Source organism: Lagopus muta, chromosome 4 (genome assembly GCF_023343835.1).
Source record: "Lagopus muta isolate bLagMut1 chromosome 4, bLagMut1 primary, whole genome shotgun sequence".
NCBI lineage: Eukaryota > Metazoa > Chordata > Aves > Galliformes > Phasianidae > Lagopus > Lagopus muta.
In genome coordinates this window covers 60,848,741-60,872,779 of record NC_064436.1, presented here as the reverse complement: position 1 = coordinate 60,872,779, position 24,039 = coordinate 60,848,741, and the positions used below count along the sequence as shown (strand labels likewise).

The following is a 24,039-nucleotide window of genomic DNA, read 5'->3' as shown; positions in this document are numbered from 1 at the left end:
CGATGACTGGTACTTGCTGAGATGCAAGACATTTTGCACTTTGAGAGCTGTCTGTTTTGGTGTGCTACGTGTGTTTGTCTGGGGCTGCTGGTTTGCAAGTGCAGGTTAATCATCAGCACTGTATCTGAACTTGGGTGGGCGAGTGCTAACTGTCAACTGAATGTTTTCCTTTAAAACAGATATGATTAGAAATACCATCAATAAGCGTATAAATACTGTCAATCTTAGTTTTTAACCTTTTCTGTAGACCAACTGCAATATGTTGGGTTCATTCACCTTATCTGTGTCCCACCCTCATTCTTTTCCCTTTCCCTCTTGCAACAGTCTGTTCTCTCCAGAAGGAAATTCAGAGCTATGCTTATCCATTACTATTGTCTGAACCTCTAAAACCTCACTTCCTCAGAAGTCAGGAAGAACTAGTGTATACTGAAAAGAACTGTTTGCAGAATTTTAACCCTGTAAGTCAATTTTCAGGGTTCTCGAGTAAGCACAGTGAGGTGCTTTTTGGTGATAGCTGAAGCTTTGTCAGATTTTTACCAAAGTAAGGAATTCTGAAGATTATTTTTGAATAATGTAAAAGAGAAGTTCAAAATCTGTGGGAAACTGATTCATACAGAGGTAAAAATTACTACTGCTTTTTAATTTTTTTTCAGTTATGTACTTTCTTGTGAGAATTTCTCTCATATAGATGGAAAAGATCTCTGACAGAGTTGCTATGCACTTGTACCTGTGTGGGCTTGTATGTGATGGAGTTTTAGTGCACAGTTATATTCCAGGCTCCGGGATAGACCTTTCAAAGGCAGGTGAACGCTTAGCACTGCTTTGTTTTAATGCAAAAATGTAGAATTATCTAACTATCGTAAGTGATCATAATAAAAATTAATTTAGCTTATTAATTAGTTTTGTCTGTCTTAATCTCTTATGACAGTTTTGTATCAAAGCACTGACTTCAGTATTCAGCCTGTATGCTCTGAGCATCAGATACAAACAGCAGATAGTATGCCACTTATAGTGCCCTACTGAGCACTGTGTTGCTGTGGTGATGCATTATTATCTTGCAATCTTTGCCAACATTTTTGAATATTTTGACAATGGGAAGCACTGCATTTTGAATGTCTTCAGTTTCTCATCCTTCACATGATTTCTCTCTTTGTGTTCCTTCTGATTCATGGCTTAGGTGTGCTGCTTCTCTTCAGTGCCCTGTAGTACAGCCATGATGCAACTAGCATCACACCAGCATCCCTCCAGCTCCCTCTTGTCATTGTGACAGCAGTGTAGCAATAAGTGCACTTAGTGACAAGTGCCTTTGCTTATAAAGCATCTTGAGTATGCTTTGGCCCATCTGACAATGCAGGAAACCAGCCTATACAGCTCGTTTCTTGTATTTCAAAGGGATTTTTTTTTCCTCCCAACTTTCAGGATTTTTGTATTCAGGAATGTACTGATGAATATGAAAGCAGTACTTTCCTATTCTCAGGAAGTACTATGACTGTCCATTCTGCACATAACAGTAGCATTTTTGGTCCCAGTGACATCTGAAGATCCAAAATGTCAGCCCTAGCTCAGGCACACATTGAAAGACAGCTTCTGCCCTCAGGTGTCTGCAACCCAGACCACCACACCCCGCGTGAGAAGATCTGTGCTGCCTTCATTTGATACATCATCCTTCCTCACCAGGGCTGTTCACTGCTGGTTCTAGATTCATTCTTCATGTCTGAAAAGGGTGGGCTAAATCCACAGCTGCAAGCTTGAAAAGGAAGAGGACTATGTCTGCAAGTCATCTTTCTCCTTTCTTTCTCTCTCTCCCCTATCGAGGAATGGTAGAAGTGAGAGCCAACTGCAGATTTCTTGGGCCACAAGTGAGTTCAAAGGAGTGGGTGAGGGAAGTTGAAAAGAAATGAAGGAGGTAATTGAGCAAATGGAAAACAGAAGCCTTTTCCAGTCTCAGTGGGTGGCAAGGCAAAGCTGCAAAGCTGAGCAGAAAAAGACAAAAGGGGCAGATCAGTCATTGCATAACAAAAGCAACTGAGTGCAAAATTAGTGATTGTAGGCATGTTCAACCTTTTTGATTTACAAGATAGTATAAGAAGTTCTGTAGAAAAATTGCTCTGTTGAACTTTTCCAGCTTTTGCCTGACTGTGGCAATGCTGACATTGCTCCTTAGTAAAAACTTGTTTGCAGATGTCACAGAATGAGATTGCTGTTACAATAGTGCTGAGCCTTTTCTATTCTTGCTTTTTCTTAATTATTCCCTTTAAAACTTTTATTCATTCTTTATTTCTCCCTAAAGCATTAGAAACTTATTGTTTTGAGTGTCCAGTACGTATAATAAGGTACTCTGATTCTGAGGTAAATGTCCCTCTTGGTACATTTGATTCTGCACTTTATACCTAGAAGAATAAAACGTGTGTGGGAAGGAGTAAAAATGACTCAGATGTGGGTGGGAAGTCTCAAGGCTCTGCGAAGTACAGAGGGATGAGCCAGCACCAAGACACAATGTGAAACAACTGTACTTGTGAGACATACGAAGCTGTAAGTAATGCAGTAGGTGCATAGGTTGAACAATTCAAATGACTGTTTTTTGGCATTGGATGGGTTCAGAAATTAATCCAATAAGAAGATGAGGAGAAGGATTGATTCAAAACATTACACAACATTTACACTGGTGTAAACCCCATTTAAGACAGTTCTCTTGCCTTGGCACACTGCTGCAGTGACTCAGTGGTGAGTCAGGTCCACCGTGACTAAGAGAATTAGTAACAGTTTTTCTCCACATAATTTTCCTTTTGTCTTGTGACTCTCACACTTTTCTCGGTGTTGTTGTATAACATGAACAATAGGTATTTTGCTAAATATCTCTGCCTGGTTAATGTTGCCTGTCCCTTCATTATCTGTAGATGACATGGCAGCTGTTTACTAAGTTAATCATTATTGTATACAACTACTACTGAGCAGTTCTTCAAGTTCTTCTTTAGCATAAGCAAAAATCTGGCTTTGCTATGAATATGAACAGATATTTTATATGACAACTGAGCACAGTCATCTACTTTTAGCAGCAATTTTTATCTAGTTTCTGAATATCATCACACTTATTTGAAAATAGCAAATGGATTCCAGTTTATGGAGACAGTATGGTTCACATACTGTGCCACTTCATGCATGCAATGGCAGAATTGTTAGTGAGTGGCTGATGAACATCACATCTCTTTGTGGCTTTAAACTGAATGGTGTTGCTACTACTAGCTGAATTATTAAGTGCGCTTGCAGAAATCTTAGTGACTTTTAATGTAATCCATGTTATTGGAAATTAAGGAAACTGTAGACAAAGTATAGAAGAGAACAATTTATAGTCTAATCGAAGTTTTAAACTTCTGTCCATCACTACTACATAATTGTTTTCTTCTCTCTAACAGATAGTAACTCCCACTTAAACAGGGAGCAGGTGTTGAGTTGTGTGTTTAATAAAATCTTTGGTTCTTTTCAGTGTGAGAAGCTGCCTGATGCAAAGGTACAGACTGTTTTGTGCTTCATTCTGTTTTCCTCTGCTTGAACAGGTGGCTTTTTAGTGATGACCTAACTCTCCAGTGGATTTGTTCTATGTGAAAAGATTCTAACTAAGAATCCTTGACACAAGTCTTCTATTGAATTTGTTTCTGGGTCCTGCAGTTTGCTCCATGCCTTCACATAACCTTGGAGGTTGACCTGCATTATCTTTGTTCGAAGTAGTCTGCAGTTAGGACTTCATTTAGAGATTTTAGAATACGAGGATGATAGGATTTAGACATCTCAGCAAATGAGACTTAATTAATAATGAAGTATTACAGCAATCTACATTGTGCCTCCTTAACATAGAAAATGAGTTTCAATATGATGGTTTCATCACACCAGTCTAACGTCTTTTTCCACTTAAACAAGTTTTTGATTCCCTGTGTTAAAAGACATCAGTTACTACCATGCATTTTGATAATGAGACAGATTTCCTTTCACTGTCAGGACAGCAATCAAGTAGTTACAAGTTTAATTATTTAACACATTAAATGTTTTTGTCTACTTTCTATCTTCTCTTTACATATAACTTTACTAAGTCAGCAACACAGTGAGAAATGGTGTACTTATGCTTCACTCATGGGAGAGTCATTAGAAATCTTGTGTCTACTTCCTAGGTCTTAGTTTACAATTTGAGCTCTGGGCCACATTGGTTCCAATCCTTCAATCCCTCAAGTGTCAATCCTTAAGCAGTTACTGCTCATCACCTGCAGTAAAAAACTACATCTATTACACTTCCAACAATGGCAAGAGACACCAGAATAGCAGTGTTATTATGATAGAGTTTAAATTGCAATATATACATTCTTTTATATGTTTTATGACTTCATCAGTTATCACAGCCATTGCTAGAGAATGAGCAGAGGTTTTCACTGAGCTGTCTACAATAATGTAATATCTTTTCCCTGAGTGATGACAGCTAATTTAGAACCCAACTTTTAGTGGTTATTCTTTCTGGTAAAAATTATGCTGCATGATTTTCAGGCATGATGTTCTTACTGCTCTCAGTTCCCTACAGACTCTAGGACTACTCCCCTAATTGTCTGGAAATTGTGCTTTAAATTATGTGATTCACTCTTATCACATCAGGTTCTTTTTTTTTTTTTTTCTTTCTCCCTTTTGTGTATTCAAGCCTTAAAGTATGTTTAATGAGAAAACATGGTTGTAAATGTATTTCTGCAAAGACTTGTCCTGCTTTCAGTGAAGCTTGGGTTTGCTTGTTGATGTGCTGTGGGACAGTCAGTAACACTGTGGTGGCCCTCGTGCTTTCAGTGAGGAGTGTGGGGAGTTGTCAGTCATCTACGAATATGTATATATCTATCTATGTGATAGAATATCTATGAATATGTTTCTCATGTTGACTGTCCAAAAAAACTCCACTAACTGCACAGAAGAGAACTGCCATAGGAAGTGGTCCCTCTTACTTAAGAAGAATGAAGTGATTCATAATGCTTTTTTCTGAGTTTTAGGACTGCTGTGAGCCCATCTTTAAATTGAACACTAAGACTTTGGCTCAGTGCTTATGGAAAACTGGTTGGATAATGCTCTTAGATATACAGCTTGATTTTTGGGTGGTCCTGTGTGGAGCCAGGAGTTGTACTCAATGGTCCTTGTGGGTCCCTTTCTACTCAGTATATTCTGTGATTCTATGATAATCTACTGCATGAACAATAAGAGATCTCTCAGAGATTAATGTTGTCTCTCAGTGTGTTGATATTTTATTAAACAAGCAACACTGGGACAACAGTCTGTCAAACTAAGCTTTCAAACTGTGCAAAGTACACATACGGTTAGGAATTTGTTTTTTGCATTAAAATCCCTTACATCAGTATAACCAAAAAAAAAAATAACTAGCCCATCATTACAACTAAACTGAAAACATGAAACAGTTGCTGCATATAACATCTCTGGATTCTGATGGAATCAATTGCTCAGCTATGAGATGAACTCTGTGAAATACTCTGAGGGAGGGACTCCAGCAAAAGCCCCTTTGGCATGAAGACAAATGAGATTACGTTTTGTTTTAGACCTGACACACCCAGTTCCCAGTGTCTCATTACAATTCACAGTATCTAATCAGGCAAAGAATATAAACCTTTGAGAATACTGTGAGTTAATTCCTGCATCAAGTCTGAAATCTCAGATTTACCTAGCATCTATCATTTACAAAGATGTAATGTTTTAAATACTGACAAAAAGTCTGGCATTGTATACATGTATGTATATATGTGTCTTGTATTCTGTGCTTTGGTTACAAGAGAAGTGTAACAAAAGTTTGCATCTTACAGTACAGGTTATAAGAGAATGTATTCTGACAGTTTATTTTGGCATAGGAGTAACTGAACTCCCTTAGATATTGTTTACCTGGGAACTTTATCTGCTGCATTATTGAATTAATGCAATTCAACTATGAATTGCACTAGGAATGTTTGTGAAATATGAATCTTCCAAGAAAAATAATACTTCTTTTCAACATATTATGAAGTTATATGGTAACAGTTCAATAATCTTCTGTCCTTAAACACCTGTATTCAGGGAAACAATTTAAAACCCGTGAGGTTTAAACCCTTTACAGATACTTAATGGTATGATAATTTAAGGTGTTACATTGACATAGTAAGTAGCAATCATCTTCCAGTTCTAAAGCTGCAGAAAACACTCAGCAGTGTGCACAAACATTACTATAAAAAGAAAAGTAAAAAGAAGCAGTTTGGATGTGTTGTTTTCTTTTTTTTAAATAGTAATTTTGATGTGATGGGTTTCACCTTAAGGAATGTGTCCCTGCTCGTGGCAGCAGGTCTGGAACTGGGTGGTCTTTCCTTCCAACTCACACCATGCTGTGAAGTAGTAAACAGATGTTCTTTAACCTAAATTTATTATGCTTCTATATTTGACATTGTGAATGGCAGAATAGCCTCCAGAGTCAGAATATGTTCTTCAATATAAATACCATTCAATATAAATACCAATATAAGTATCATAAATACTTCATTCACTCAATGAAAAGCACTGAGAAGTCATTCTTGCATTAATAGTGTTAAATTTCTATTTAGAAGAAACAGAAGTTTAATGGAGGGTGCAATGGTTGCCAAAGATAGTGGGACAATAATTGAGAGTAACTTGTTGAAGGTACACAAAGTTCTAATGGCTATTTCAACCTTCTCCAGATTAACAGTTTATGAAACATTCAACATAAGAACATTTTGCCCTATTGTTAACTCAATTTCTTATTCAAACTTCAATTTAGAGTAACTTGGTCTCTTGGTTTTTGTTCCTAATGGAAGTGGCGTTGACCATGAGCCTAAAATTGTGGGCCATTCTGTCTAGCACTGCAGAATGTGGGGTCAAGGAGAACATAGAGGAGTTGCCACAGTCTGGCTTGTGGTTCCATAGGTGTTTCTGAAGAGTAAGGATTAATAGGAGCCTATCCACGACCTGTTTTGGGGCTCTTGAACCGAACAAGGATCTGTTCTATATAGAGACCACATGAGTTGTAGGTTGGAACTCTGGATAAAGGGGTGTGTATCTGAAAGAAGAGTGGAGTGAGGATAAAACCAAGCTCTTTTTAGTGGAGTCTGGTGCCAGGACAAGAGGCAGTAGGCAGAAACTGAAGCATAGGAAGTTGTCTGAACATCAGAAAACAGTTTTTTACTGGATGGGTGGCTGAGCAGTGGAAAAGGTTGCCCAGAGAGGTTACAGAGTCTCCTTCTTAGAGATCCCTTGCTCTTTTATACCAGGTAGTCTTCTCCTCTTGAAAAACAGTCTGAAGTGAGAGGTGAAAAAGTTGAAATTAATGGGGTTATGTAATGTAATTGGAAATTGATGACTTACTAACCTTTTGCAAACACATTCTCATTCCAATTGAACACAATGGTATTGTTACACAGATTACTGTCTACTGGTTTATCTGTGTGAGGAATTTAGGGTACAGATCATGAAAGTGTAAGTTCTGAACTAACAGAGCTATTACCCAGCTGCATGTCTCTCACGGATGCACTTCTGTATCCATTATCTGCAAGACACTTTGCTTTCGAAGCAAATACAAACATTCCTTGCACAAGATATTTCTTGATGAGCTTTAAGAATATTTGTATAGTGGTGTTGTGAGGAGTATCAGTGAGTATAAAATCTGTGCTCAAGGATATGGCCTCCCACCTGCCTTGTATAGGTAATTCCTAAGCTTCCTTGCACTTGTTGCACAGTATGATTGTTTACATGGAAAATGTGTTCATTTTGTAAGAATGTTTTCTGTTTCATAAATTCACAAGCTTAAATATTGCGTGGTAATTTTCTTAGAGTAGAGAAGGCCACAGTTTGATTTTATAAAGTTAAATGTATATAATCATAAATAGGTATTGTTGATGTATAGGAGATTGTTGAACTAATTGAAATTAACTGACTTACTCTAATCACATTCTAGTTCATGGAAAAAGAGTCCCTTCTCATAATGAAGTCTCACAATTCACTAGAATGCTTACTCTACTTTTTTCTTTTCCTGAACAGGCAGGAGAAAAACATTATCATCCTACTTGTGCACGATGTGTCAGGTGCAGTCAGATGTTTGCAGAAGGAGAAGAAATGTATCTTCAAGGTAAAACAAACAAACAAAGCAGTCATCGTGGCATCATGGCCCTCTTGCCCATACCTGCTTTCACGGCTGAGTTGTATTATGTGTATTCTCACTTTGTAACTACCAAAAGAAGTGAAGATCAATACATACAGGTTAGGTAAAAGCAAAACCAAAGCAAAAACAGATCCGTTCCTTCCCCTCCCTCCCATTGCTTCTTATTCACTATTACTTCTCTCCTAATTTAAATCAATAGCAAGTATTAATCATTGAAAGAAGTAGTAGTAGTTATTTCCAGCAGGTGAAACTACTCGGCAGTGAAGTTTATAAAATTTTCCTTTTACTAGAAAATGTGTTTTTTCAGCAGTTACAAGTGGTCTAGATTAAAGTTAATACACACACAGTACAGTAGGTTCCCTAAAGCTGCCACTGCAAATCTTCAAACAGTTCTTTGCCCATTACCTGTTTGCATACAAGGAGAAAATCTCTTGATCCTTACTTAAATTTCTTTCAGTCGGACCTAAATACCCCTGGAAAGTGGAGATGAGGATGCCATGGATCTGAAGACCTTACCAGACAATAGATTAATACCAGAGGCAACCATAAGCTTGGACAGGAGAAATTCACTTTTCCTTGTCAGAAAATTTTACTTGCAATAGTAAGAATAGCTCTGTAATAATAGAAGAATAGCTCTGTAACTTAATTCATTAAAAATAATATTTTTTTTTTAAAAAATAGCATAGATACAAACTAAATCTGCATTTCAGATGTAGTAAAATTTAACTGTACCAAAGAAAATTTAACTGTATCAAAGAAAAAAAGGTATGCATAGTTAAATATAGGGTCAATCTCCAGGGGAAGTGAAGGCTTTTGCCTACGTCTTTAAATGGCCTTATGTACTGAAAACAAGATAGAAAAGAGAAACTCAGTAAGATGTGGGAACTGCAAAGTTGTATGTTATCTCAAAATTACATGCTTGCCCAGATCTGTATTACAACTTATGCAATTGCCCACAGTTTTCTTGAAGTGTTTCTTTGAAGTCATCCTTTAAGCTGGAGAAGTTAGACCTTAAAACACAACAGTAAGATCTGATTATAATTTAGTAGGTTATTCAAAATGGCAATTATATTGTTGCTTTGGTTTACTACAAGAACTAGCTCATTAAAGGACATAATGATCCTTGTCTATGCTCATGTGTTCTTTCTCAAGAGCCAGAGAATGCTGTGGTTCTTCCAATTGCAAAGTAGCTTAGCAGTACTGAAATCCCCTGGGAAATCAGTGCTTTAAAAAAAAGATATCAAACTACGGATTTGTTTCTAGATTTAAACCCTCAGAAACCTGACTGTAATTAAACTTTTAAGTTCAGTTTATTTTAAGGATGGCTGTTAGTTTTTGTGCTAATTTTGAGTTCAAATCATTACAAACTGTGCTCAAGTCCTGTTAATTAGAAACTGTCTTAATCACTTTATTTTCTGGTGCGTGAAACATTCCTACCAACTTTTTTTAATACACTTTTTGTCTTCAGATGAAGAACAGCTTCCATTAGAAACTGGTGTTAATTCTGTGAAAGATCTATGATTAGATATTTGGGCTGCCTGACCAGATGTCCTGACTGTGTTAGCTAAAACACAGGGTTTTATGAAAACATTCTTCATTCCTTTACTAAACTAATATGAAGTTACTTAAGGTGTTGCAGACCTTAAAATCTCCAGTAGTCAGCCAGCAGATGATTTTGGGTGAAATGACCCAGGCAGTTTTGTGTGACTACAGATGGGAGTAAATCATTCAAAAAAGTTACCTAATTTCTATTTAAAACCACTGGCAAAATTGTGCTTATGTGACTTCTGGGACAAGATCCTTCAGTGGGCAACATTCATAACTGGAGCATAAGCTAGCATGAATTTGAAGGTGCTATTAAGCCATTTTTTGGTAGTTACATCCTCAGAAAACTTCAAAAACTTAGTAAACTCATTGTATTCAGTTTGAATTTACAGTCTTGTACCTCTTTAGTCTGAGTTCATCTGGATTATTTTTCTGAAACAAATTCTGGTGCTCTCCACCTGCGTTCTGGGAAATAGACTTTCTGTTTCTATCTTCTTTCCAAAATCCACTGGTGAAGAAAACTATCAAGCTGCTCTGAAAACAAAACATTTCCTATTGGTGTTCTCCACCCAGTAAAAATATTTAATATTTATGACACAGAAGTTCTCAACTTCCCATTTACTTCAAAAGAACTTACTTTGTACTGATGTTATTTAAGTGTGTGGAGAAATGCTTTATTTTGTGTCATGTCCTATATATCAGACCAGCATAAACATAGAAGTTATTTTTTACTATTAAAATGTACAGATAAATCCTTATTTTGTATAGGAACGCACGTTGCACTTCCACTGAACACTGAACACAATGAGTATCATAGGATCATAATCATAGAATGGCCTGGGTTGAAAAGGACCACAATGTTTCAGTCCCCCTGCTATGTACAGGGTCACCAACCACCAGACCAGGCTGCCCAGAGCCACATCCAGCCTGGCCTTGAATGCCTCCAGGGATGGGGCATCCACAACCTCCTTGGGCAGCCTGTTCCAATGTGACACGTTTTAGTGTTGAACGTATTGAATAGTTCAGCTGTTGACTTTTTTTTTACTTCTTTCTGACAGATTCAAAACTCCTATGTTACTCAGTTTCTTTTTCACACTTATGTAGACAGATATCTCTGGAGTTCATACCCTTCTCATCAATAGATACACGAAGTATAGAATTGGTTCATGTATTTTCTTTTTTGTCTAGGATGGGTATTCCCATGAATTAAGCAGTTCTTTAGTATTTAATTTATATGACACAAGCATGTATTGCATGTCAGTACAATGCGGAATTTTGAAAAAAAAGGACTGAATTTTCAGCTATTTAAATGTCACAGTGCTATTCCTGAGTGTGAATATGCATAACAAGAGAACTGGAAGTTCCAACTTCATATAAGGAAATATAAAATTACCATGGAAGGTGGAACTGTTTGCACAAAAGTGCTGTGGGTCTCCATCCTTGGAGGTACTCAGAACCCAACTTAGCACAGCTCTAAGCTGCAGCTGGAATGTGGCCCTCTGCAAGCAGCAGATTGGGCCAGAAGAGCTACAGTGGTCCCATATAATGATTCTTAGGCTTTGATTTTTATTTTGCGTACTGAAAAACATGTATCTTTCTGAAGCACATCTAGTTTTTAAAATTTTTATGTCCAGGCTTACCAGCATGGAGAAGTTGTCAGTTTTAACTTTGGAAGTATGCACAGAATTGTGACTGGAGTGGAATCAGTCAGCATGTTGTCCTATAAAAAACACTTATTAGGGAACCAAATTAAGCACAACTTTAAACTTACTCTCCAGGTACATCCATCTGGCATCCAGCTTGTAGACAGGCTGCCAAGACTGAAGAAAAAAACAAGGTAAGTTACCTTATTTTTTTACTCAGTACTACTTTGTTGTCATATTAGTTTCAATCTCTTCTTTTTTAACTTTTTTCAGCAGGAGCAAAGGAAGGGTTTCAAACTTTTACAATACTGGAATTTAAAACTTTAATGGCAAAAATGTAGCAGATTAGAGAAGCACTTTATATTCTGGTTTTACTTATGATTAAAGCTACAGCTTAAGGAGAGCCATGAGCTAAGAGTAGTACATATAAGGTGAACAAGGAAAAATGTGGAAATATGAATAAAGAAAAAAAAATTAATTTCTGATTATGACATGATCAGTGCATGACCTTTTTTTATGTGGCTCTGCACTTAAAAGATCAGAGGACTTTCACTTCATTTGTTCTTACAAGAAAAAAAATAAATGAATGCCAAAAACAAAAATAAAAAACCCACCCTCTCTTTGGAATTTCATTTTTATTATTTGCATGTAAAAAATTGGCAAGCCAGCCCCAACTTAATTTAATCTCTGGCTTTGGATACCTCCTTAAGTTGGATGATTTGTGCATCTGTCTTTATTCAGGGGGAAAGGGGGAGTGTTCTGGCAACTTTAACGTTAATTACAGGGCTAGCAGATGAATAAGCTGCCTGTAGGAAATGAAGAATTAATCTGTTGCTGGGGAAATGATCTCTCTGAAGTGGTGGCACTGAGATGCAGCTATCTCATTTAATGCAGGGGCCAACTGCAGGGCTTTCCAGCTCTGCTTTTCTCTGATGCTTCAAGTGGTATCCTTGGTATCCTGCTCAAAAAAGCTTTGCTTTGATTCGAGTCTTGAACACAAGTCACATGGGACAAGTCAGAGCAGCAGGCAGCAGCTATAAAAAGAGGGTTTACAAATCTAGTGTGTTAGCAAGTGCCACTTGCTCTAAATTACAGTTTTGAAAAAATATTGTTTTGGGCTTTACCCTGAAAGATCGTGGCTGTAGTTTTTGTAGCCATGTGCTGGGAAATGATTGCTTGGGTATTCCTTGGCAATCTTTGAATATCAAATAAGTGGCATTTCAGAATAATAAAAAAAAACTTTATTGTAAAAGGACTTCATTGTAATAAGTACTGCTGATTTAGTCTAATATTACTATGCAGTATTTCAGGCTCCCTGAGGATTTTATTCTGGCTGAGTACCTGAAATTGCAGGACTAAAACCCCATGTACTTTATGGGAAATGTAGTAGGGTTTTTTTTCCTCCTTTAATGATAGACAGTGGACTCTGTTGTCCTGAGTTCTCATGTGTAACACATCTTTGCTGAGCACTGGGAGTATGCCCTTTCCTCAGCAGGGGAAGTTGTCTGTACCTGAAAGTCAGAGGGACTTTAGCCTGAGTACAAAAAAAAAAAAAAAAGCTCAAAGAATTTTCTGAACACGATTTTTTTCCCCTTTTTTCGTTTACTTTGGTGTTTCCTTCTCTTATTTCTTTTTCTGATACTTAGACTCATTAATGAAACAGTCAAAAAACCCAAAACAAACAAAAAACAAGAAAGGATGCTGTTTCAAAGAGGGTAGTGATAGAATTTGCAGCATACTTAAGTGGTGAAGTTGGGAATGGGATACAGCAGTTGATCAGTTTTCTGGTCAATCTTTGCAGAGTGTTGTTTTTAAAAGTATTCTCTGTGTGTTTTTACATAGACATTCACACAGCATGCAACTGAAATAGGTGACAAAGAGAGAAGGAGTAAGTGGCATCACACCCCTAAACTTTGGAGATGGAGTGGAAGGAGAGAAGGAAGTTGTGAAAGAGAGTGACAGTGAGAAGAAAAACATTAGGGGAATGAGATTGCAAGCAGAAGAGACAAAGCTGGAAACAACAGAAGAAATCAGAGTAGAAAGAGAAGAAATAAGTAGTATGCAGAAAAGAAGTGAGCAAAAGCAAAAGAGTCCAGTGAGATGCAAGTTTTTGTGGCAAAAGATGGAATGTTATGTGCAGTGGTATGGATTGATGGTGGTAAAAGGGGTAATGGATCATGAAGAGAATACAGAATGTGTGAGATGTAGAATGAGCAGGTTTAAATCACCAGGAATAAAAATGTGAGACTTTATGGGAGTAGCTGAATAGAATAAGAATACCTCTCAAAGATGAGACTCTGCACTTTGATTGCAAAAGTAGAAGCTGTAATGAATTATAGTTTTCTTGAAAAGAAAATGGCATCCTATCTTTTCTGCTTTGGTGTAATAACTATATAGCTATATTGTACTGATATCTATGCCTGATTCTGGCTCCTGGAATTCCTGAGCTTGTCCAGAACCTTCTGAAAATAAGAGGAAGAAAATGCCAAAATCCCAGTCACACATTTCAATAAAATAGAAATATTTTTAATATGGCTGAGTATCTCCACACATATAGTCTCAGACTAATTTATGCTAAAGGTCTGTGGAAGGGTAGTTATGATTGCTGAGTTTGTTCATTCTGCTAATACAGTACACTGAAGCAATGAAAATTACTTCTTTTGTATGACTCATGAATTTTTTTTTCTTTTAGTCATTCTTTCTTGCTATATCATACTTAAAAATTCATGTTTCCTGTGAAAACATTTAGCGATTGCAATTAAACAATTTTAACTTTACAATGAACAGTTCACCTTTCTCTGTAGCTATGATTGTATGAAGCAGCCATTCACTCTCTGCTTGGTAAGGAGTTCCAGTACTAGATACTTGTTTTAAAGTTCTATGTCATCAAACTTCATAATATATCCTATGTTAATGCCTGTCATACACTTCTGAGATAAGACGCCTTCACACATGTCTTCTAAAAATTAGCGAATATTCCAAGAGAAGGTGAAGTAGTAGGATGCTACCTTGACCTGGAAGCTTAATAATGCTAAATCCCTTTTAAGGGTTTGAGCAGTTATGACTTTCACGTAAGAAGCATTTGGTGGAGCACTAAATAAAAATTATTGTGAGCAAATGGCAAAATGCATACTTTTTGCAATCAGGAATAGGTTTCTTCAGAGGTGAGAAGAAGTATTTTATGATGAATGAGCATCTAGAGATAAGACGAGGGCATGAAAACATGGTCTTCTTACTAAGATTTGTTTGAACGTCAGTTATGAGCATCAAGTCTATTGAGTCATTGTTGATACCGATGTGCCTCAAAGCTCTTTTTTTATTTACAAGTAATTATATTTTTCATCACGAAAGAATCAACTAAAAGCAATATTTGCTGTCACTGGATGCTGTAATGATTGAAAACAGAGCAAAACTACCTGCTTTAAAATTAATCTCTTACTGTTAGGGGAAGGAAAGCAAAGCTATTGGGTGTCTGACTCAGTATGTTCTACAGAATGTCAGACTGCTGTGAGTGATGCAGTACAGTGATGTGTTCCAGAAGCAGCTACATCAGTTTGAGGTTACAATGGTGGAGTGAAAATGTTACAAACAAATCATCTCATGATCCAAAAAGCTGCTGCAGCTTAAATTTTATCTCCAATAGCATCCTAAGGTCTCTGTGGAAGCCCAGCCCCTTCTGAAGGGTAGGGGGAGGAGTAAGTTGTATATGAAATCATTTTGTGTTTTCAAACTGTCTGTAAGTAGAGATGTTTTTTCAAGTTTTGGACATACCTGTCCATTTTGAGCTCACTATAACTCACTATTTTGACTGGTGAAGGTTACACACAAAGAAATGGCTCCCTCTTTTCTCTCTTTTTCTTCTGTTTCATATCTCTTCTCCTGCCATAGGAAACAAGGACTTCCTCTGAGAGTATAATTTCTGTACCTGCTTCAAGTACATCGGGTTCCCCAAGCCGTGTGATCTATGTGAGTATTTTGTCTTTACAGCATTTACGCTACCAGTAGCGTATGGTTCATACCACAGGAACTAAACTACCACAGTACTTTCTAAAAATATATTCTGAGTAAATGCTACAGCCCACAGGTAGATTACAGGTTTAAATTTGAATACTACTTGCCCAAGTCAAGCCCCTGAGCCTGCATCTGATTGCGTGTGAGAACACGTGTGTGTGATTGCAGGACTCAGGCCTCAACAAATTCCATTTCTTAAACTGAGAGGATCTTTGGTGTGTATAAACACCAAATGGTCTAATAAATACCAACTCTGGAAAGTTCAGAGAGGGTTTAAAAACTGAACAAATACAGTAGAAGCTTATGCTGAATGTATCCCAGTTGTAGTAATTGCTACAGTAGATTACATGCGTGACCACTTCAGTTTGATAACTAGTATATAGAAACATGTAGCATTCCCAGGACCATTCTTTGTCCCAGTATCCCTGGGGAAGGTAGGTCATTCTCACTGAATGATACCTAAGGGAATTGCTGGAGATGTGATTGGCTTTATTATACTAACATTAAGAGTTTGTATTTATTACACTGAGGTGAGCAAAACTTGGCCTCGGAGCCAAGCTTGTCCTCATTCTTTCAATAGATATTATTTTGAATAAAATAACCGTTTATATGAGTGAGACTTTGCTGGAAGTGTAGGAATTGCACCTTATCTAAATGGCCATCAGTACTTCTAACTTTTCCTTCCAGTTGAGCTCTGTGTAGATGCATGCTGGGGATTATTCCCAGTTTAAAAAAACAAAAAACAGTCATTGCCACAACTTCTGTGAAAGCAGTTCATTGTGCTGGGGACTAGTGTTATGTAAATGTTTTCTTTCAGCATTTTCTTTTGGTCTCTCTCTCCGGACATGTGCCACATCACTGTTTTTAGAAGCAATAGCATTCTTCTAAGGTTTATGTACTTTTAGTAATAGGTGGTAGTGTTTGTCTTAGTGTGTGTGATTACAGCTTTAAATATACTTGAATACAATTGCTTTGAGCACTTTCATGATTGCTTTAACCAAATATGAATTTATGCTGCCACTAAAAGAAAGGCCCCTCTCACACTTGGTCCTGCCCCTCTCCAGCCACGTTTTTCTTTCTCCTCTTTGGTGCTAATGGGTACACAGATATATGTTCAGTCAGATTTGAGACTATCTTCAGATATAAAATAATCTATAAAATGTTTTTCTGTTTTAATTGTTAGAGAATAACTCAGGAAAAAGACTCAACTGTCTAAAGTTTCTATTGCTAACAAAGATCAAGGAAGGCAGAGCAGGTTGGAAAGCACACACAAGACAGTAACTTTCATACATGGATTTCTGTCATGACAGCAAATGACAGCTGTACCTCAACAGCTGGTGAGCTCTTAGAAATATTACGTTCAATAAAAGAGCATTTAAAGAGAATGGTTAAAGCTCAGTTAAACCATGAATTTGTGGTACAATTCTTTCAAAGGCATCAAGTGTGATGGTTCTAAATGCAGCATTTTGTGGGTGACATGTTTTTGGGTCATGGCATACTGTCCTGCTATGCAACGATTTAGAAAGTAGGTTTTGTTTTAACCTGAGTATGGCTCATGCAGGCCATCTACTAGAGCTGTGTATCTATTTTTTTTTCTTCTGTTGATACCAGTCTGTGTTGGCTTTTTGTTCTGAGAGGGCATTGGCTAATGCCTTTTGAAGTTAATGGGAATCTTTTAATTAGCTATAGTGATGGCTAGATTATATCCAGACAGAAATTTCCTCTACTGCAGACATTCCCTGATTCACTGCATACCACTTTTTTTTTTTTTCCAGTTAATGTCTAGCTTGAGTCATTAAATAGGGCCTAAATAAAAGCTCTTATTTATACTCATCTAAATTCTAAGGAAAATTAGGAAGTTCCTTCAGTGATGTACCTAACTGGAAGATTTAGTTTAGGTTACAAAGCTGTGCTGTACATGCTTCTGTTAGGCACAGAAATTGTTACATTTTTATACACAATCATATTTGCTATTATAAGATTGTAAAAGTAAATATTCCAAATGAAAAAGATACTCTAAATTTAGAGCATGGTTTTAACAGAGTCCAGAATATCAGATTATTAAAGCCTCTTAGCTGTAATTTGAGTCTTCTCTAGAGTATTGAAATTCCGCCCAAGATTTTGAAAGTAGGTAAAACAAGTAAAATAAAAAATGCATGCTGGAGTGTTTAGAAAGCAACTATCTCTAAGGTGTTTTTTCATTTAGATTTGGCTATATTAGGATGTTTAAAGGGGAAGAAATTTTACAAGTAGGTTTTATTCCTGATAATTCTAAGCCTTATGGCAGGATCTCACATTGCACTTTGCTACATGGAGAGGCGGGATAAAACTATTGTAATTCACGTTTCCAATTCTGAACTTCTCTGAATTCACTGGAATAATCTCCACAACCTTGGATATCTTTTAAAAATAAACTTACACAGCCTCCTTGGTTTTCTTTATAGGCTACAACACTTCCCAAACTTTTCCTGGGACAGACCAGACAGACACACTCCTGGTCTTTGAATGACATGTCCCTGCAAAAAAGGGTTTCCACTGGCTTATTTTCATTAAGGGGCTGCTTTGTTGCTCTTTAGTGACTGAAGTAGCTGGAAGAAAAATGAGATCACTGTGTCATCTTCAAGATATTTGATTAAAACAAATTTTGTCACTAGTTTTAAAAATATATGGTGGTTATAGTGGCTTCCTTAGTTAAGAAGAATCTTCCTCCTTTCTGTGTTGCTTGTGTTTGCACAAATTCATGCACTGTTTCAGGAAAAGAGAGAAATGAAAGTTGACATGCTGCTTTTCTTCTGCATGATTAACCTAATGGAAAACTTCCCTAGAAAATCTATTCAACTTCTTATCTCATACAAAAAAAATATATACTCCACACCAATCCTTGACACTTTCATATTTTTTGCACTTGGAAAACATGATTGCAGTTTGACAGCTGATCATACTGAGATGCTCAGAGAACTGTGACATTCAGTCATCATTGTAATGCTAAAAAAAACAAAGAATTGATCATTTGCAAAGCCTGAGGTAGGAACTAGAGAATTACACTCCCATTTTTCCCCTCCATGTGGCTGATTTGTTGTTCTATCTACAAATTGAGTGCATGCTGGATACAGCTTTGATGCAAGTAACTGTTATCCTAGAGATAATCTGTGAAAATATGGCATTTGATAATCTTACTTTTAGAATAATGATACTACAAAGAGAATGGGGAGTAAAATGTCTGGCAGAGAGCCCTCTGCTGGCTTTTGACCCATAATTAAGGACTGCCTAGAAACAGTCAGGAAAGGAGATAAAGTTGGGGGGTGTAACTGACTGGAAAGAAATTAAAGATGTGACTGATGTTTGTCAGCATCTGGAGAGTATATGTTGGAAATACACGTTTGATTATTCACTTCTGCTTATGATAGGGGAGCCCTGCACACCAAAACAACTTTAAAATGAAGGTGGTTTTGCCTGTGGAAATCTGCAGTGTCTTGTAGAATGTTTTCTCCAATGACTTGTAGAAAGCCTACATGTCTCTTTGTGCAGCTAACAATCAGAATATAACCAAGGGAACTGAGACCATACCACGCTCCTCCTAATGGTAGTATTAATGTAAGTGACAAATAAAAACAAAAAGCACTGATATATTAAGAAGAAAGCAACAGTGAAAGTTAGCATTATGTACTAAATATACCTAAATTTGTCCAAGTAGGAAAGTAGTTTATTACTATGATGACAACTCTTCTACCTACATATATCTGTCCTTTTCTGATTGCCTCCTGATCATATTCATTCTTATTCTTACTGCTTTCTTTCCTCCTTTTCATAGGCAAAGCTTGGAGATGAAATTCTTGACTACAGGGATTTGGCTGCTCTTCCTAAAAATAAAGCCATCTATAACATTGACCGCCCAGATATGATCTCCTATTCTCCATATATCAGTTACTCTTCAGATGACAGGCATAGTTACGGGGAGGTACTGAAACATGGGTATTTTTTTAATATGAATTTGAGATTTAATGTGCACCATTAAACATTGTTGAACACTAAAATGTGCAGAATTAAAAATGTTTTATGGTTTTAATTAATTGACTCATGTCATCCATTCATTTACAAAGTATTTTAGCCTTCCAGAAAATTTTCATCTCACTTTTTAGTTCATGGAAATTAAAGAATTACATTCTGTGATCATTTTTTAAACAGATTATGTGTAATTAAAATATGCTTTTCTTTGAAGGGAGTAGTTCTACATCACATGGTAGGAAACAAGATCCATTGCTAATCAAAATGCAGGAATCAGCAGCAAAGCCAAACAACTCTCATGATTTTTTTTTTTTTTTTTAAGTGTACTGTTGCTGTTTTGGTAACAAAACAATGTTCAACTCACATGTCCTCATGTCATGCATGTATTTTGATCTATTCATATGCAGAGCTAATGTTAAGCAATTTGTGTTAATGAAATCTAATTTATGGTAATCTTATTAATCCTAATTCTGGTTGGGTTTTTGTGTGTGTGTGTGAAACATTCGTATATAACTCCTGTCATACAAGTTAGCCTTTCTTCTCTCATTATATCTACTTTTTTTTTTTAATTTCTAATTTCTTCTATAATTTGAGATACTTTTCTACAAATTTGACCTTTCAGAAACACTGCATATATTTGTAGGATATATACTATCTAGTATGGAAGCTTTTTTCTGTGTATGTAAATGGATTTCTAGAAATGAATACTAGAAATAATAGCCATGCTACATATTTGTAGTTGCTCCAGTCTTGCTATCACCAATGCCTTTTATGTTTACCGCTGAAGTCTCCCACACTATTCTCAGGTAAAGTGCAGCATGTCAGATCTTGCAGACTTGCTTCCAAATCTTCCTTGTACAGTGCTGAACCACAATAGCTCCAATATAATGAGTATGAAAAGAATTAAGGCTATATCTAGTAACAGATTTAAATAGTATTAAATGGTTACTGAGTTCAGTAAAGTGAAAGCTGTTTTCTCTCTCTGAATCTATGTAATGTAAACACTGCCTTTCTATGTCTGCATCCGACCTTGGCAGAGTTGCATCTAGACTTGACAGAGGTGCTTGTGCACAGCAACCTTCTGCCCAGCTCCTCTCAAAGCTCAGTCATTATACATGCTGTAAGGCAATTGTTATAAAACCATCTCACCCACCAAAAATCTGTGCTCCTGCTGGAGAGAGTTTCCCCCATCTGCCTCCAGCATCTCCTTGGCCTCTTGCTACCATTCCTCTCCTTTTCCAGAATAAGTGCCCATGTGGCTGAGTTGGGGCTGAGGTTTAGTCTGGAGCCCTGGTGTGATCTGACCCCATGCCATCAATTAGAGCCTCTTCTTGGAATCCTGTGGCTAGGAAGCTTGGGAACCTCAGCATCACAATTTTAGGAGTGAGATAGAAGGTAGTTTCAGCTACAGTTCTTAAAAAAACAACCAATATTTCTTAAAAAAAAAAAAAAATGCAGAAAGAGAGCATTGCTGATGTTGCCTGCTTATAGTGTTAGTAATTAGCCTGCTACACAAAGAGTTCATTGGGACAGTTGAGCTCATTGCCCTCTTCAGAATATGAATTTCTTAACAGGCTATAAAATTGTTTTTTTTCTCTCAGGACAGGAGAGAAATAGCTTGGTTCAGTTGGGAATGATCACCCACAAAAGACTGCCCACAAATCATCTGCTTGCTGCCACCCTGAGACCCAAATGAGGCTTAGGACTGGATGTTCTCTTCAGCACTGGTTGCTGGCATATAGATAGACTCATACCTTGCTTTAAGTTCACTTATTATTTACCCGTTATGATTAGGATACGAGACTTAACCTGAACTAACTATTCATGATCAAAGTATGGACATGATTTAAAGCATAAACTGTATTTCATGATGTATTTGCTCTTCCCTCAGTGTTTGCAGCACTGGGACAAAGTGTGCTTATGTATATTTGTCTGATGGAGGTATTTATGTCATGAAGACCTCAGATATCTTAAAAAAAAAAAAAAAAAAAAAAAAGCCTCCTTTTAAGTGCATCATCTAGTAAAGGATGTTTGGGGCTGCCCTGCTTTGCATCTAATGCCAGTGTGCACACTTTCCTGATGCTCCAAATATTTTACATCCTTGATATTGGCATGGTAAAAAATACATGTATCTACTGTTTTTCAACTTTCATCATCCTGGCTGTACCTGCAGCTATGGTAGTTTTGGAGATTTATGCTCAAGTAATCAAGCTTAGTGTTTAATTTTGAAAGGAAAATTATCAAATTGCAAGATGTTTAATTGTAAATGAAATATACAGGTATTTTTGTTTCCCTTGAAACCATTAGCTCTGAGCAACAACATACTAATCCAGATTTTGGAGGTGCTTCAGTGTAGATTTAAGTAGGGCTTGTGCCTTATTTAAATGTGAGATTTTTACCATCAGCACTCAGTGGTACAGGTACAGGCCACAGGATTTTGTAGTAATGATGAAAAGAATTTATGTATTGTTCTTTCTTACCTTGTTTAAAAGGAAAGAAAATTACCCTAACTTATTTGACAGGTGTTTTTTCCTATCTATATCATGTGTTATACATGGATATTGATATTTCAGGAGTAGTTCTTCTCACAAGTAACATCATGCATGAATTTGTATCACTAATTTGTTGTGTGTTGCTGTTTGCAGTCACCTCAGTTGCTCTCTCCAACACCTACTGAGGTAATCCCCAATGCGTTTCTTCGCCTGTTCTGACCCATTTTGTGATGCATAAACCTGGTCACACTGATAACCAGCAGCGTCTGAAATGTGTGTCATCTGCAGTGCATGGGATTTTAGAATTCGTTTTTGCCAGTGTTACTTGTGTTGAATATGTTCTCTGCTTCTGCATTGTCATCTGTATGCATCTATCTCCACTGTCACCCATGTTTCATCTTTCCAAAATAAAGGTTGTGTTTTGGTCACTTCTTCAAGCTCTACTGAATAAATTACATTAAGAAACATGATTTATTTTTACATTTAAAGCTGCCAGCATGAGTTGACTTGAATTAATGCTTGGTATGCTTACTCTTCCTTTTTTATTTATTTTTTGTTACTATTCCACAACTAGTTAAAGTATTTATGCTATTTGTACGCACATACCTGAACTTCGAGGAATATTTTGGTGTATGTTAATGATGAATGCCAGTAATTGTTTCAGGAAGTATCACCTTTTTAGAAGCTGTGAAAGCATTTCACGTAACTCCCTGTGTGTCAGGTCAATTAAACATCACAGGACTGGTGCATATCTCCATAACTCCAATTTTATTTATTGCAAAATTTTGGTGGTAGTGAAGAGTTCCTATTGAAGATTATAAATCACAAGCTGTCTCTATGAACACTGGTTAAAAAGAGAATTTAACTAGTCAAATGTAGTTTATTTGAAAATTTGCAAATAAATACATGCTTTATTTAATATTGGATTTCATGAGCTTGACTGAGTATTCTTTACAGAGACCAAAAGTACATAAAAGGTAAGGTCTGAAATAATGTGAAATCTTTGTGTTTAGCAAGATTACAATAATTTGTTTAAATTAGCTATCAGTTAGCTCACTATAAGGCATTTAGATTCCAGAAGTGGCACTGGTATGGAGACTGGTGCTGCCATTATTCATGTCATATTGACCATCCCATGTTATCCAGCTTTGCCATGTTTTCTGTCTTCTCTGAACACTCTGTGAAAGGGTCCTCAGGCATCATCATCTACAAACTTGTCACTAGTTTGTTGAAGGAGTTTATTGGCAAAAATTCACTATATCATTCAACTGAGCACTTCATAGGCCATTACGTAACACTCATGGTATTTATATGTAATTCCAAGAGTTTAAGAGAGTGTGCTGCCAGTTCTTTTTTGAGAGATTAGAATGGATATTAAATGAAGTTGCTTTATATAGAGAGGAACATCTTAAACTCAGCATGGAGGAGTTGGTGTCACAATGCCTTTAGAATTCTGCATGCTTGGGAATGCACCACTTGCTCTCCTTTTGTTTTTGTTTTTTTAATTTGTTTTCTGGTATGGATATTTAACCAGTAATGCTATTTACCAGTATGCAAAACTGATTTTCCATTTTTGAAAATGCAGTCAGTCTGGAGTGATGTGGAAGGGAAAAAGTGCACTCCAGCTAGAGCAGAAAATGTGATGAGTGAGATGGGGGAATGTTATACATCTCTGGAGTCAAAGATAATCCCAAAGCAGTCAAATTGGAAGCTACAGGCAGGAAGAATCTAACGATGAATGGATAGATGTAATTAATTTGCCCTGATAGGAATCTGGGAGATAATGATGGGGCGAGCTAGGACCTGCTGTGTGTTTAGATGATGAATGATCCAGTGGGAGTTAAAGATGCCTGAAGATTTCCCAAGCCACCTGCTATGGGATAGCATGTTCTTCGCTTACTCCTACTGGAACAGGAGGGGGTAGTATTTTTCAGAACAAGACTTTCCATAAGGGAACATCTGTATGTTACATTGATTTCACTTTCTACAGCCATTTCTTGCCTGTAATTGGAAAGAAAATGAAATTTGCTTTTGTAGCTAGTTTGCAGAAAATTATTTCCTTATCTAATTTATTCAGTAATGTTTTTACTGTTAATACGACACTATGTGCAAATTGCAGTTTTAATCTAACTATAAGGAGTGAGAGGTTTAGAATGGACGTACATTTTTTGAA

The 24,039-nt window shown here is 36.8% G+C and overlaps 1 protein-coding gene across 9 annotated transcripts in view; it reads left to right on the top strand.

The window, feature by feature from the left end:
- ABLIM2 (actin binding LIM protein family member 2) overlaps positions 1-24,039 on the top strand; it is a 137,930-nt gene that overhangs the window by 72,988 nt on the left and 40,903 nt on the right. For 8 of the 9 annotated variants that reach the window (XM_048943523.1, XM_048943516.1, XM_048943519.1 and 5 more), the window contains exons 7-10: positions 8,050-8,137; positions 11,494-11,552; positions 15,247-15,324; positions 19,181-19,327. In XM_048943523.1, the coding sequence (XP_048799480.1) occupies positions 8,050-8,137; positions 11,494-11,552; positions 15,247-15,324; positions 19,181-19,327 (372 nt within the window). The remainder of the gene's footprint in view (positions 1-8,049; positions 8,138-11,493; positions 11,553-15,246; positions 15,325-19,180; positions 19,328-24,039) is intronic. The other variant, XM_048943518.1, reaches the window with a different exon arrangement.